This window comes from Artibeus jamaicensis, unplaced genomic scaffold, assembly GCF_021234435.1.
Source record: "Artibeus jamaicensis isolate MK-2021 breed Jamaican fruit bat unplaced genomic scaffold, CSHL_Jam_final contig_1998, whole genome shotgun sequence".
In the NCBI taxonomy this organism is placed as follows: Eukaryota; Metazoa; Chordata; class Mammalia; order Chiroptera; family Phyllostomidae; genus Artibeus; species Artibeus jamaicensis.
This window is the reverse complement of record NW_026521407.1, coordinates 13,607,617-13,620,655: the sequence shown is the minus strand read 5'-3', so window position 1 is coordinate 13,620,655 and position 13,039 is coordinate 13,607,617. Positions and strand designations below refer to the sequence as shown.

General features: G+C 54.9%; 1 protein-coding gene across 1 annotated transcript in view; it reads right to left on the bottom strand.

The window, feature by feature from the left end:
- The window catches only part of CRHR1 (corticotropin releasing hormone receptor 1), a 42,851-nt gene that overhangs the window by 14,687 nt on the left and 15,125 nt on the right, over positions 1-13,039 (bottom strand). The window contains exons 2-3 of the mRNA XM_053673200.1: positions 9,095-9,182; positions 768-887 (exon numbers count right to left, since the gene is read on the bottom strand). Coding sequence (XP_053529175.1) covers positions 768-887; positions 9,095-9,182 — 208 coding nt within the window. The remainder of the gene's footprint in view (positions 1-767; positions 888-9,094; positions 9,183-13,039) is intronic.

Below are 13,039 nucleotides of genomic sequence, written 5' to 3'. Positions count from 1 at the left end.
AGGTCACAGAGCGAGTCTCAGAGTAAACCCTCTGGTGTCTGGTCCCCTGGGTACCCTCTTGGGGTCCCTGAGCTGAGGCCCACCAGACCCCAAGGCTCCACTAGGGGCCCCCATTCTCCCCTTGGACAGGTCAGGGGCTCTGGCTGGCAGCTGTTGCTGTCTGGATAAGCAGGGGCTGTGAGTTGTTGACAGGGGAGGGTGACAGGTGACATAGCAAGGAGCTGTAAAGCCTGGAGGTGGAGGCTCGCAGCCTCATGGGAGTGAGGTGTTTACAAAGGGATCAAGTATCTGGTCACAGGGTTAGTCTTCCCCCACCCCCACGTCACCTACGGGCCTGCATGCAGGGCCTGGCCTCCTGGCGGTGAATCGAGAACTGAGTCTCCCACCTCCCGGCTGGAGGGCCCTGATAATTCCTGCCCTGCCTCACGGGGCTGTTGGAGTTCAAGTCAACTGACCCAGTTTGTCAACTGCAGAAGAAAGTGTCAAACGGACTGGATGCAAGTCCAGCTTCACCTCCTACCACCTGGTGACCTTGGGCAAGATCCCTAACCTCTCTGAGCCTCAGAAGCTTTATTTATGTGACGAGCACCACAGAGTTACACATAGTGCCTTCCAGGAGTACTGTGAGAATCAGCAGTGTGAGCACAGAGCGCCCAGCAGAGCAGAGCTGGCCTTTGGTGACTGTACCCACGAGAGGTATGGTTACTGTTATTGTCATTATTAGTTAACCCACCTCCCACAAGTCCGCCCGCCACAGGACCCCTTACTTGTGGTGTTGTATCGGACGCCGTAGAAATAGGCGGGGCAGGGGCGAACCACCAGCTGGCCTGCGGGGCTCTGGGGCCAGCAGGTGCCAATGAGGTCCACGGATGCATTGCACTGCAGCCCTGTGGGCAGAGACAGCTGGTGAGGCAGAGGAAGACCCCCATTCCTGTGTCCTACCCATCTCCCCAAAGGCCCGCACACACCAGCTGGGGCAGGACAGGAGTGATGATCCTAGTGCAGAGATAGCTCATCCTCTGCAGAGCAGGGTACCAGGAAAGGAACCGGAATTTGATGCTTGGGCACCTGGGAGCCAGAGTGGGCTCCAGAGCAGAGGAGGAACAGAGAGGGCAGGAGGTGGTATTAAAAGCTGAGGTCCTGGCTGGCCTTTAGAGGAAGGATGGACATGCTTCAGGTCCCCTGCTCTGTAGCCTGAGGACACTTCTCTCAGCACATCACTTTGGTGCAGGCTGGAGCTCTCAGACTTTGCAGCGTGGAACAGACTCAGCCAACCCCTGACCCAGCCCTGCTCACACACCGCTGGAACCCAAACACACCTGCTCCAGCCCTGCAGGAGGAATCAGCTCAGTGAAGCTGGCCCACCTTCCGGCTGGCCTGACGACCACATTTACTGAACCTACACGGTTTGTGCTCTGGTCTGTGCTGTGCCCCAGGAGAGGACTGACCGAGAACAGGGCTGTGGGGAAAAAAGGGAGGGAGACGCCGTCCAGGGGAGTAGGGAGGACACTGAACCAGGAGTCTGGAACCCTGGCTCTATTACTAATTTGCTGTGTGACAACAGGCAAGTCTTGCCCTCTCTGGGCCTCAGTGTCTTTATAATAAAATGAAGTGACTGGATCCGATCAGAAATTCTTAATCTCTGTTCATGGAAGTTTTAAGGGTTGATAGAGACCCTGATAGTAAAGATCAACTAATACACTTACTATGAAAAAACTTTCTACCACTAACACTAGCCCTCTGTATATGGCATGTAACTATACCGATTGTCATAGCAAGCATTCCACCCCAAATGTAAGAAATGTGTCTGATAAAAGGTTTACTTTGAAAATTTGGTGTGTACATGCATTTTACTTGGGGACGGGACCTTGGCTTTCATTAGGTTCTCAAAGGGGTTATGACTTTAAAAAGGATGTAAACAGCTGAATTAGAAAGTGAATATCAAATTCCCCTTCCAAATATCTGCCCTTAATTAAAGAGCTTTTTTTGGAGTGGAGTGTGTGTGTGTTAGGGCAGAGGTGAAGCCACGGTAACACTTCTGGAGAGAGGGGAGCTTTTGGTCTCCAATGGGCAGGGGCTGGGCTGAGGCCAGTCCTGGCACCTCTCCTGAAACATCCCCTGCTTTCTCTGCCCTTTGATGCCCCTTTCCTGCAGGAGGCTGGCACGGTGGTCCTAGTAAGACCCAGCGTGCCCAGCACGACGAGAGGGAGTTAATAACCTGGGATGGCACAGGCAAGCCGGGGAGAGCCAGGAACCAGTGCGGGGGCAGCCTCCTTAGGTCCGGGCATCAGCAGCTGCCAAGCCCTGGCTGGGGCCCACCTGCCATCTCCTCCCCAGCTTAGCTTGTCTCCAGTCTCTCAGGAAACAGTGCGGGTTAGATTGGCGGCCTTTCCCTGCTGGCTGCAGGGCAGTGCTGAGCAGCACTTGTACCAAATGCCGGTTTTCCTTTCTAATCAAAGCTATTCCTAGGGTGTTCCTGCAAATCAGGGCTCAAGGGGCGGAGGCCTTGACACCAAGTCGTTTAACTGGAAGAGAAAGAAATCTGGACTGGGGCTCAACGGCTCGAGGAGACGATGGGCCAGGCAGCCGGGTGGGCCAGGCCCTGGCACCGTGCCACACTGCAGCATCCGTGAATGGCTTCACCAAGTGCAGGAGAGGCTGGGGGAGTGAGGAGAGCAGGGTAAGATTTTAGTCCCTCAGGGGTCATGCTGATAGAGCTGAGCCCAGAGTGGGTAGCTGGAGGCATATGGCCATGGGAAGGGAGGGGTTATATTATGAACCATATTCTGCTTTTTCAAAGCTTTCTTCATATATTTAATTTGATTCTCATCCACCCTGCTGTGTCGTTATTCCCTTTTTACAGATGAGGGAACTGAGGTCCCAGGAAGTAACTGACTTGCCAAAGGTTACTTATCAATGAGCGAAAGAACCAAGATACAGAGCCTCGTGTTTTTGACTCTGAATCCAGTGCTCTTTCTATTATACCACATTTTGTTCCAATAAAGGGAGGGGAACAGTCAAAGAGATTGTGGGGTAGGGAGCAACATTTATCGAGGGCTGACAGTGTGATGGGCACATGCCAGGCAGCCTACACATTCCATCCGATTCAGTGACGTCATTGTACCTTCCTTGGTAGGTTGTCCATTTAGTCTCTCGCTCACTCCCAGCATCTCCTGAGCGAGGTTCTGGGAAGACTGAATGGCATGTCTTGTGCGGCAGCACCTGGAACCTGCCTAGCACACCCTGCACTTCCCCTTCTTCCTTCTCCCTCTCTTTCCTGCCTCGGACAGTTCCCCAGAGCCCCCTCCACAAAGAACAGAGGGTAGGGCAGGACTGGGCACCAGCCACAGCCAGGACCAGGCTGGAGCCAAGGCGGGGACCGGCCCCTGAGCAGATGGGTCTTTTGGCCTGGAGAACCAGGCACCAGCCAGTGCCCTGAGGCCCAGCACCGCCCGCAGCTGGTCTGGGTTTGGGAATGAGCAGAGCTGTGGATATTTGCCCCTAACTGTGTGGATTAGCAGTCCGCAGCACCGCCCGCCAAGGTTGGGTGCTGGTTCTCTGTTTCACAGGGAAACGGAGTCCGGAGCAGTCACACTGCCTATCCAAAGCCACAGAGGCACTAAGGGGCAGAAGTGGTGTCCAATGCTGGTGTGTTCGGTGCCAGCCCAGGGCTCTTCCCATTGCCCCACGGCGGGTCCCAGCCTGGGCAACGGGCCCTCACAGCATTTGGTTGCACGCATCTCTGCACCCTGAGTTCTTCAACCTCGCTCTGCTTCTCTCCCTGTCTCCTGCCATACCCGCCAGCACCACTTCCCACCCCAGCAGCTGCCTGGACGGGGTGTGGGGAACACTCCTCAGAAGTGACTTTTACGATGAAGAGACCAGAAAACCCCGGAGGGAATGAAAGTCTGGGAGAGGTGGGAATAAAGGGAGGGAGAAGCTACATGCTGGAAGACTAAAAGCAAATGAAAGGGGTCATGAGACAAAGTAGCCCCTACCTTCTGCGGATCAGGCCGGGGTGTGGCTGGCAGGGGCAGGAGCTAGGTGGGCGGGGCCAAGGGAGGGGCGGACCCATTCCTAGGTTGGCCGAAGGCACAAGCAGCAACCAGGAGCGACGGCCCCACAAAAATACTGCCCAAAAGGTTCAGTAGGGGGTTGGCTGTGTGGTGCAGTTTTAGGGGGCCCGTAGAGACTTGGAGGGAAACGAAGAGTGAAGGGAGGGTGAAGGGAAAGGGCAGCGACTCAGAGGTATATTGAAGGGGTGAGGCAGCAGGGTCGGGCCTCAGATGCGCTGTTCCAGGCAAGTGGGCGCTGCCCATGGGCCCTCTCGGCTCGACTTGACTCATAGGCTGCACGCCTCCCGCCACGTGCTCCCTCATGCGGCGGTCGCAGCTCCCGCACAGGACTGCAGCCCACCGTGGGGCGGGCGCCGGACCCTGGGATACTGCAGTTTGGTCCTCTGGAAGAGTGTATAGGACTTGGGGGCTGGGGGAAATGGGAGACCAACGTTTGCTGAACACTGCACCAGGGGGTGTGAGGGCGCTTTCCATTATGGAACTCACGCCACTCAATTCAATCCACTGTTTGAGGACAAGGGGCGGGGGAGGCAAGTGGGCAAGGAGAGAGGAGGGGCGGGAGGAAACAAAGGAGACAAAGGCTGAGATTAAAGCAGAGAGAAGCAGATAGAAAACCAGGATAAAGATTAAAAAAAAAAAATCATAGATTCCAGAAACGGGAGGGAGTGGATCCCGCAGCTGGAAAGGGGAGAAGGAAGGAAGGGAAGTCTTCGTGTCTCTCACCTTGGGGCTGTAAGGACCTCGAAGTCAAGGCTGTTGGACTCTGATTCTTGCGCCAATGTCCCTTTCAGGTCCCGCTATCACAAATGTCCAACCCCTTCTGCACTACTGTCGGGTATTCTCCCACCCGAATGTCATAGATCTGGGGCGAGTAGCAGTTCGGATGGGACTAAGCCAGCCTTGCAACTAGCCAAGCCAATTCAGTAGCCCTTGTTAGGCGCTAACTCTACCCCACAGCTTCTTGTTCCACAGCGCCCCTCCTGGTCAGTTAAATTATAGACGGAAAGAATGCTAATGACGGCTCTTAGTACGTTTTTACTGACCACCTGAGAAATTATCTAGGTGCTTGGGATACAGTAATAAATAAAACGGATGCCCTACCCTCCGTGAAATGAGGGGGCAGTAAACAACGAACAAACAGATGAATCTGTTAAGCAGTGAGAAATGCTATGGAGGAAAAAAAAGCAGAATGAAGAGATAGACTGACCGGAGGGCTATTTAAACTGGTGGTGCTTAAGTACTCACACTTAAGGAGAAACCTAAAGGAAGTGAGGGAGGGAGCCATCTGCATAGGACGGAATGGGGAAAAGTGCTCTAGGCAGTTGGAACAGCAAGCACAAAGGCCCCCGAGGCAGGTGTGTGCTTGGTGTGTCTAAACTGTTGACACAGCTCTCACTTGCTGGCTTATCCCCTCATTCCTGGGACAGCTAGGTACCTTCAGGGTCTCTCTTGGGCAGGCTGGAGTCGAGTGGACTAACGTACCACTGGTCCTGCATCTTCCTCCTTCCACGCCTGTGCACAGAGCAGATGCCTAGCGACCCACACTCTCCTTGCTCCGGGCAGCAGGGTGGTCAGGCTACACCAAACACTTGCGAATGGAGGGAAGAGGAGGAGTAGCATAGTGGCTTCCACCTGCCTCTGAAAAAAACTCTTGCTGAGTCAGGATCAGGGTGGGGGTGCTGCTTTACTGAACAGATAAGAACTCTTTGAAGGTGGCCTATTTAATGCTTGTGCACAATTGGACACTGGCTTCTTCCCCCAAGCAGGTAACACAGTTCCCTTCCCATCAGGCTCCGGTCCACATGTGCTCAGCAGATCCTTCTGAGGGAAACTGGAACCTGGCTCCTGCCCCAGTTATGTCAGGTCTCTCGACAGGGGTTTCTGAACAAACCAGAGTAGGTGGGCACTTGGCAGCAGCCCTGTGGCTGGGAAGCCCATCCCCCTGTTTGGGTTAGGCCCAGGAGAGGAACACAGCCAAGACTGTCCAGAAGGGGAGCAGCCAGGTGGCCCAAGGGCAGCTTCTGAAACACACACACTTGCCCATTCAGAGGAAGGTGCTGCGGGGATGAATGGGCAGGGGCTCTGCCTGGTCACCGGCCTGGAGAGAGTGGCAGAGGGCAGGCAGAGCCCTGCTCTTCGCTCTGCCACCTTGTGGTTCGGCTGCCTCCTCTCGGAAGAGAAGAAAGATGCCTTTGTAGGGTGTGTGATTCATCAAGACAAATGGCTGGGCCTCCTGTCCTGTGGGTCTGTGGGCCCTTCATATTTGTATTCCTAGTACCTAGCACAGTGCCATGCACATAGTAGGTCTGGAGGAAAATGAGGGGCCATACGCAAAGCCAATATGGGTCTGGGAAGTTGCAGGGGGGACTCTGCACCCCAGGATGATTGACCGCGCTGGGCCCTGGGCACCATGGCTGTCTGGGCAGCCACATTACGTGGCTGTGGGAAAGTCTAGAGTCGGGCCCACCTGCTTCAAATCTTAGAGTCACTGCTTAGTAACTGTAGGTACTTGGGCAAGTTAGTCAACCTCTCTGAGGCCTCCATTCCTCTTCTACAAAATGGGGATAAAAATACTTTCTGACTATACCGTCGTGATGATTGCATGAGATTAGAGCACTCAGAATGGTGAGTACGCGTCCAGGGGCACCAAATAAGTCTTAGCCGTCATTAATCACTGTTATCATTCGTGATCTTAAGATGGGGATGGGAACAGATGACCCTGGGTTTGTGTCAACAGTGTGATTCCTTTTGTCTTTAATGTCATTAGTCAATAATTCTATACTTTCTAACGTCATATTCAGGACATGATATTATGAGTTGCCCAGTCTGTGATCTGCCACATGATGGCCCTGGGGACCCACCCAGGGTCATCTGTTCTTGGCATGTGAGAAACCCGCCCAAAGGCCCTGGCTCAGTGCCAGCTGCCCCTGCCAGACGCTCATCCATCTGTCCCAGTCCCTCCACCCCACTCTCACCATCTGTCTACCAGTGCCCATTGGTCCGGGTAGGTCTTGGCATGGGAAGACAAATGGTGCATTACCAGAGACCATTGTAGAGGGTGATGGGTTGTGCGCCATGAAGCCATGCAGGTTTGGCCAAGCTAGGGGGCAGTGGCACGGAGTACGGATACTTGGGGAATGAATGGCACTCATCATGGCCTGTTGCCTCCAAGGACACGTGAGACCCTCGCAGGCTCAGAGATGTCACTTCCTGAGCACAGCAAGCAAATTAATGGAGTCTGACCTGGCCCCAGTGCCTGGGGGGCTGCAGGCAGGGCCTGTCATCTCAGGCCCAGCCTCTGAGGGGCGTCCTCTCCCCCAGTCTCTCTGCCAGCACTCCAGACACTGGTTCAGGAACTTCCCGTTCCCCGTGACCAGCTTAGCCAACTTTGCAGCCAGATGCTGCAAGCTCCCAATACCTCTCCAGACTTGCTGCTCCTCCCTCCTAACCCCTCCCCTGTTCTTACATCAAACCTGCCTGCTGGTCCGCAATCGGCTCTAGCTTTGTCTCAGAGCATTGAATCTTCTCTGCCAGTCCACGCTCAGAGTCTCTCAGAGACTCACCTTGAAATCTCCTCCTTCCGAAAGCCTTCCTGGATTCCTACCACTCCTGATCTAACTTCCCTGCCACCTGCATTGCAGTGAGCAATTCATGGCAAATGCCTTCTCCTCAGCCCAGATGTATGGTAAGCACTTTCAAAAGCCTGCAGATGTTACCAACAATAATAAATCATACTCAGTAGCGGTGTGGCATCTACAGTTTGTGGAATATTACCATGCAACTGAGTGCATTTAATCGTAATGGACCCTTGAGGCAGGTGTCGCCCTTCCCCTCACCCCCAACATCAACTTTACAACTGAGCAAAGAGAGGCTCAGGGGCATGTTCATCCCTGTGGCAACTGGTGTCCCCACCTCCAGCCAGGACGAGACTGAGTGTCACGGTGAGCCTGGGAGCCCTCTCAGCCTTCTCAAGTCCAGTGCTCATTGCCGCCCCACCCCAGGACCTTCCTAGTGAAGATAGCTGGTCAGGGCAGCTGCTCTGAGCTGGGGAAGTCACCTCTCCCCAGAGGCCCAGCTTCAGAACCTGAGGCCTGGCCTCCCTGCTGGCACCCTGGGTCTGTTTCTGCCCTGGTATATGCCTTGCATCCTGCCTCACAGTATGTGTATCTGTGGGCTCAATTCCAGGATCAGACCATGGGCCCTTTTTTGCTCCCTGAGTGCCTTGCATAGGGCCTCGCACATAGTAGGTGCTCAATTAATGAGTTGGATTGCATCAAGGAAAGACCGGAAGAGGAAAATAAATCACCAAAGACTGAGGCTCCCTAAAACCCTCGGGGGCAGGGGCCCTCCCACCTGGCCAGCAGCAGCATCTTCGAGACGCTGATAAAGGGGCCCAGTGAGGGTTCACAGGTGTGGAGCACAGTGTTGAAGATGGATTCGGAGGCCAGGCTACCTGGGCTCAAACCTTGGCTCCAGCACTTACTAGTTTTTCTCTCTGCTCCATCTCACTGTGTGTAATATGAAGGTTATAAGACCTACCTTGAAGGAGAGAATTGGGTTGATATGTCTCAGACACCTCCCCCGGCCCTGGCAAAGGGCCGGCCCCTGCACTGTTATGCTGCGGCATGAAGCACAGTCTTTCTCCTCCTGATTCCTGAGTCACAGCGTGGCCCTGCTCTGCCAGTCCCCATAGCAGCAAGGGCTGGGGCCACTTCCCCTGTTGGCCACTCCAAAGCAGGGAAGAGAACTACCCAGCACACTCGCCACATGCCCCTCCTGCACCCGTGACAGATGCTGTTGCCTAGTCGCAGCTCCCTTTCCCACCACAATGTCAGGGTCCCGCTCAACTCAGCATTCCCTCTGTGGAGAGAGTGACTGCATGGACCCCAGAGGGGAATCTCTCTGCTCTTCCTGCCTTGGGGTGGGGCCCTGCGTGAGCACCCGGGAGACCCTGGTGGGGGCAGGTGGCAGGGCTGTGGTCACCTGGCCTCTTGCAGGAGCTGAGTAAGGGTACTTACCGGAGATGTTGCTGGCCAGGGACAGGCCCTCACACTGTTGGTCCTGGAGGGAGGCAGAGATGGGGTTCAGCCCCAGGAAGAGAAGAGCCTGTGGGCACAGGGTGGTGAGGGACCCGGTTAGACTGCCATGAGCAGGGCGGCCCGCAGCCTCTGCCTCCCCTCTCTCATCTATGTCTTCTCCCAGACAATTGCCCCCATCTCCGGGCTCCTTCCCCCCACCCCGCCTCCATGTCCTCTCTGCCTGGAAGGTCTAGAGCTGCCTTGTTCTTAGAGGGGCCCAGAACGGAGGCTGCTAAGAGCAAGGGCCCAGGTTCCCAGGACAGGTGAATTTTCTCCCCAGGGCTTGGGGCTCCCAGTGAGAAGGAAGACCGCCAGAGAAGCAACGTGCCTAGAGAAGCTGCCTCCGTCCACACAGGACCCCAAGCACGGCCCAACTCTGTCCCACAGCCTGGAGACCCAGGGCTCGCAGATTCTCGTTGGTACGCAGCCTCCCTCCACCTTGGCTCCTGAGCTGCAGGCTCTCCCGGCCTCTTGTTCAACGAGCTGCTTCCCAGCCCTGGTCCTTGCCCAGCTCATTAGCAGTCCCTGCAAGTCGTGCCTCCCCATTCGTCAAGCCTTTTTACATCTGCGAGGGCATTTAATTCTCCCTGGGGCTGATGTGGCTGTTCGTTTTGCAGATGAGAAGACTAGGGCCCAGAGAGGTGGAGGAATAAATATGCCAGGAAAAGTGGCTGCCTGATGCCAGGGAGAACCTTTATCCCTGCCATTCCCCAGCCGCTCTGTGTCGCTCTGATTCCAGAATTTCAGTCCGCTGAGGAGAGAGTGGTGTGGGCCCCACACTTGGAGGACTGACCCTTCTTCAACAAACACCCCACACAACCACTGTATCCCCTCCTTTGAGGTCATCACCCTTCCATCAAAGGATTTAGAGTCAGAAGGGACCTGGCGTCCAGCCCCGGTTTCACTGTGCTGCCACCGACAGGTTTCTTGACCTCTCTGTGCCTCAGTTTCCTCTCCGGCTTTTATTGAAGACTTTCGAGGCACCAGGCCCTGTGATCTTCACAGTGGGGAAATGAGGTCGAGGAGAGGCAGGGGTTTTGTCTGAGTCCCACCAAGCAAACGGCTAGTTTAGACCGGAGTCAGGGTGGTGGCTATAGGCTCACAGTCACCACACACAGCCCTCACTTGCAGGGCGGGGGGTAAAGGGGGGGGGGGGTCCAGCAACAAACCCCAGTTTGTTGGGAGTGCTCAAGGTAACTAATATTTTAATGCAGTATTAGATTTATTCATTTATCTTTAGAGGGGAAGGGAAGGAGAGCGGGAGAGAAATACCAGTGTATGGTTGCCTCTCGTGGGTCCCCTGCTGGGAACTGGCCTGCAACCCAGGCATGTGCCCTAACCGGGAATTGAATTATGATCCTGTGGTTCGGAGGCCTGTGCTCAATCCACTGAGCTACACCAGCCAGGGGGAATGCAGCATTTTTAAAAACTCTCAATTAATGCAAAAAATCCAAGATGAACAAAATATTTTAAACCTTTTTATAACAGACAGGATCTGCAGTGGTACTGCAGCCTATTGGAACGTGGGATAAAGGGAAAATTAGAATAATATTAAAATGCTATTTACCTCAATTACTGAGATTTTTGGCACCTCCTTAAGTTTGGCCTCATGGCCTCGCCCTCACTTGGCCCTGCCCTGCTCGCCAGTCTTCTGTCCAAGCTGGACTCTACTGTCCCCCCTCTGCCCTCCCTAACACTGGACGTCCTCCCCTTGCACCCTTCTGGACCTCAGGACCTTCCCCCGGCCCTTAGAAGCAAACCAACTTGCCTTTTTCCAGAGGTGAAATTCCCAGGGTCGCCTGTCCCAATGTCCTCTCCTGCCCTGTCCCCCCGACCCCCACTGCCACCCACTTTTCCTGGTGCCTGTGCCTTCCCATGCTTGCCGATGACAAAGGCAGGCTCTGCTCCTGTCTCCGACCCTACACTGTGTGGTGGAATCAATCGAGTGCTCCCCACACCAGGTCGGAGCCTGTCCTGTCACCGCCCTCTTCAGGAAGCCCCCCTTGACCTGAAAATTCACACACATTGTCCCCTCAGTGCCCTGCCTGAGTCCTTAGTGGGCTCGTTGACTCTATTCACTCGCTGGGACACTCTTTCCGTCCCATCAGAGGGGTCTCTGCACTTGCTGGGTCAAGCTCCCGAGCGCGCCCCCAGCCCTGCAGCCATCCTGCGCCCAGCACTCCAGGCTCGGCAACTGGTGCTGGGGTTAGCTGCCTCGCTCCGGGGCCCGGGAGATATTAGAACAAACCCACTCAACTCTCTGGCTCGAAGCAACTTCCAGCAGTTTATTAATCAGTAATTAAACTTCACAGTCTCCAAAGAGATGGCAAAATATCTTTACCATCATATTCCAAATGAAAATGCAGAAACAGAGAGAAAATGAAGCTACCAGGCCACCAGTGGCTCTCACTGGCAAAGCAGAGAGCAGAGTCCTCAGGATGAGAGCTGGGTCCCTGCTCAGCTTAGCAGTCAGCGGGGACCCAGCCCTGCCCTGTCCCCAAGGGTTCCTTCTGATAGGAGACTAGGACTTTCTGCCCCCAGCTTGTCACCCCACCCTGCCCCTGCCCCCTCCTAACACATGCACACACACACACACACACACACACACACAGGATGAAAGTGGGGTTCAGCCACAGGCAAATTGAAGAAACTGGAAATACCGCATTCTAAAGTATCGCTCCTGCAGCCTGACACCCCACCATTATCCTTCTGATCCTGAGGTTGTGCCTGGAGCATCAGCCAGCAGTCAGAGCCGCTTTGAAGCCCTACAGGGTCTACTCCTGGTGAATTCCTCCCGGTCGCTCCGATCTTGGTGGTGTCCACCCACCTGTGCTCTTGCCGTTCTTTGCCCCTGCTCACCCTGGCGACCAGTCACCTCATGAACTCTGCCGTCCTCAAAAGTGAGTTCCGCAACCCCGGCCCTTGGCAGCACCATCCCCAGCCCTCGGAAGCAGAGCACTCATCACCCGCTCAGTGTGTCCACATCCCTTCTGAACCCTGGACTAGTCCCAGGTGCATGAGGCAGCCTCAATACAAAGTGCCTACACCCCAGCGCTCCAATTAGGTGGCAAATACACCGGCCAGTGTCTTAGTCTCGTGTCTTAATGTCCTGGGGTCCATTCGGAGCAGAGCAATCCAGATTCATCATGAAACCAGACCAAAGGCCACCGGGCGACAGACTAGCTTGCTGTTGGCTGGCTGCCCGCAACACTGACCCTTACATCTCCTTCTTGGGTATGATGGTTCACAGTCATTTTCTACCGAGAGAGGGCTGGCTTTGCATTATGCAGAGAAAAAGGCTTCTTAATATTCCCGAACCAACCTTTCTGCTAAGGGAAGGTCAGCCCTGTGCAGAACCCTGGACCACGCCATCCCAGCTCTGCCGAAGGGCTTGTAAAGGCTCCGACTTATTCGTGAACCACAGTCCGTGGACAATCTGGAGTTTTCCTGTGCACTTCCTCCCATCATACATTGGTCTCCCTCTGAACTGCAGTTTTGCGGCTCCTTCAACAGGCAGTTACCACATTGTAGGCACAGGCCCCAAAGTTTCAAGGACATGGTTTGTTTCCTTCTAAAGCTGAGAGTTCTGAATCTGGGGTCCCCGAGTGCAGAAGGATGGGGGGCACACAAAACTCTGTGAGTAGACGCCAGTCATCTTCCTGGGGAGGGTGCTCAGCATCCTCCACTTCTCAAGGACGTCTAACACCCCCAGAATGTGGCCAGAGCATATGGCAAGTGTGGTCCCATCAGAGGCCTGGGCCTCACCAAACCAGACATGTCATTCCCTCTGACAGCAAACCAACGTGCTTTTGACCTGGGACCTGCCCCTTGTTTGGATTCCTCCACCGACTCCTTCCCTCCAACACCAGCCCTAGCCACGTTTTC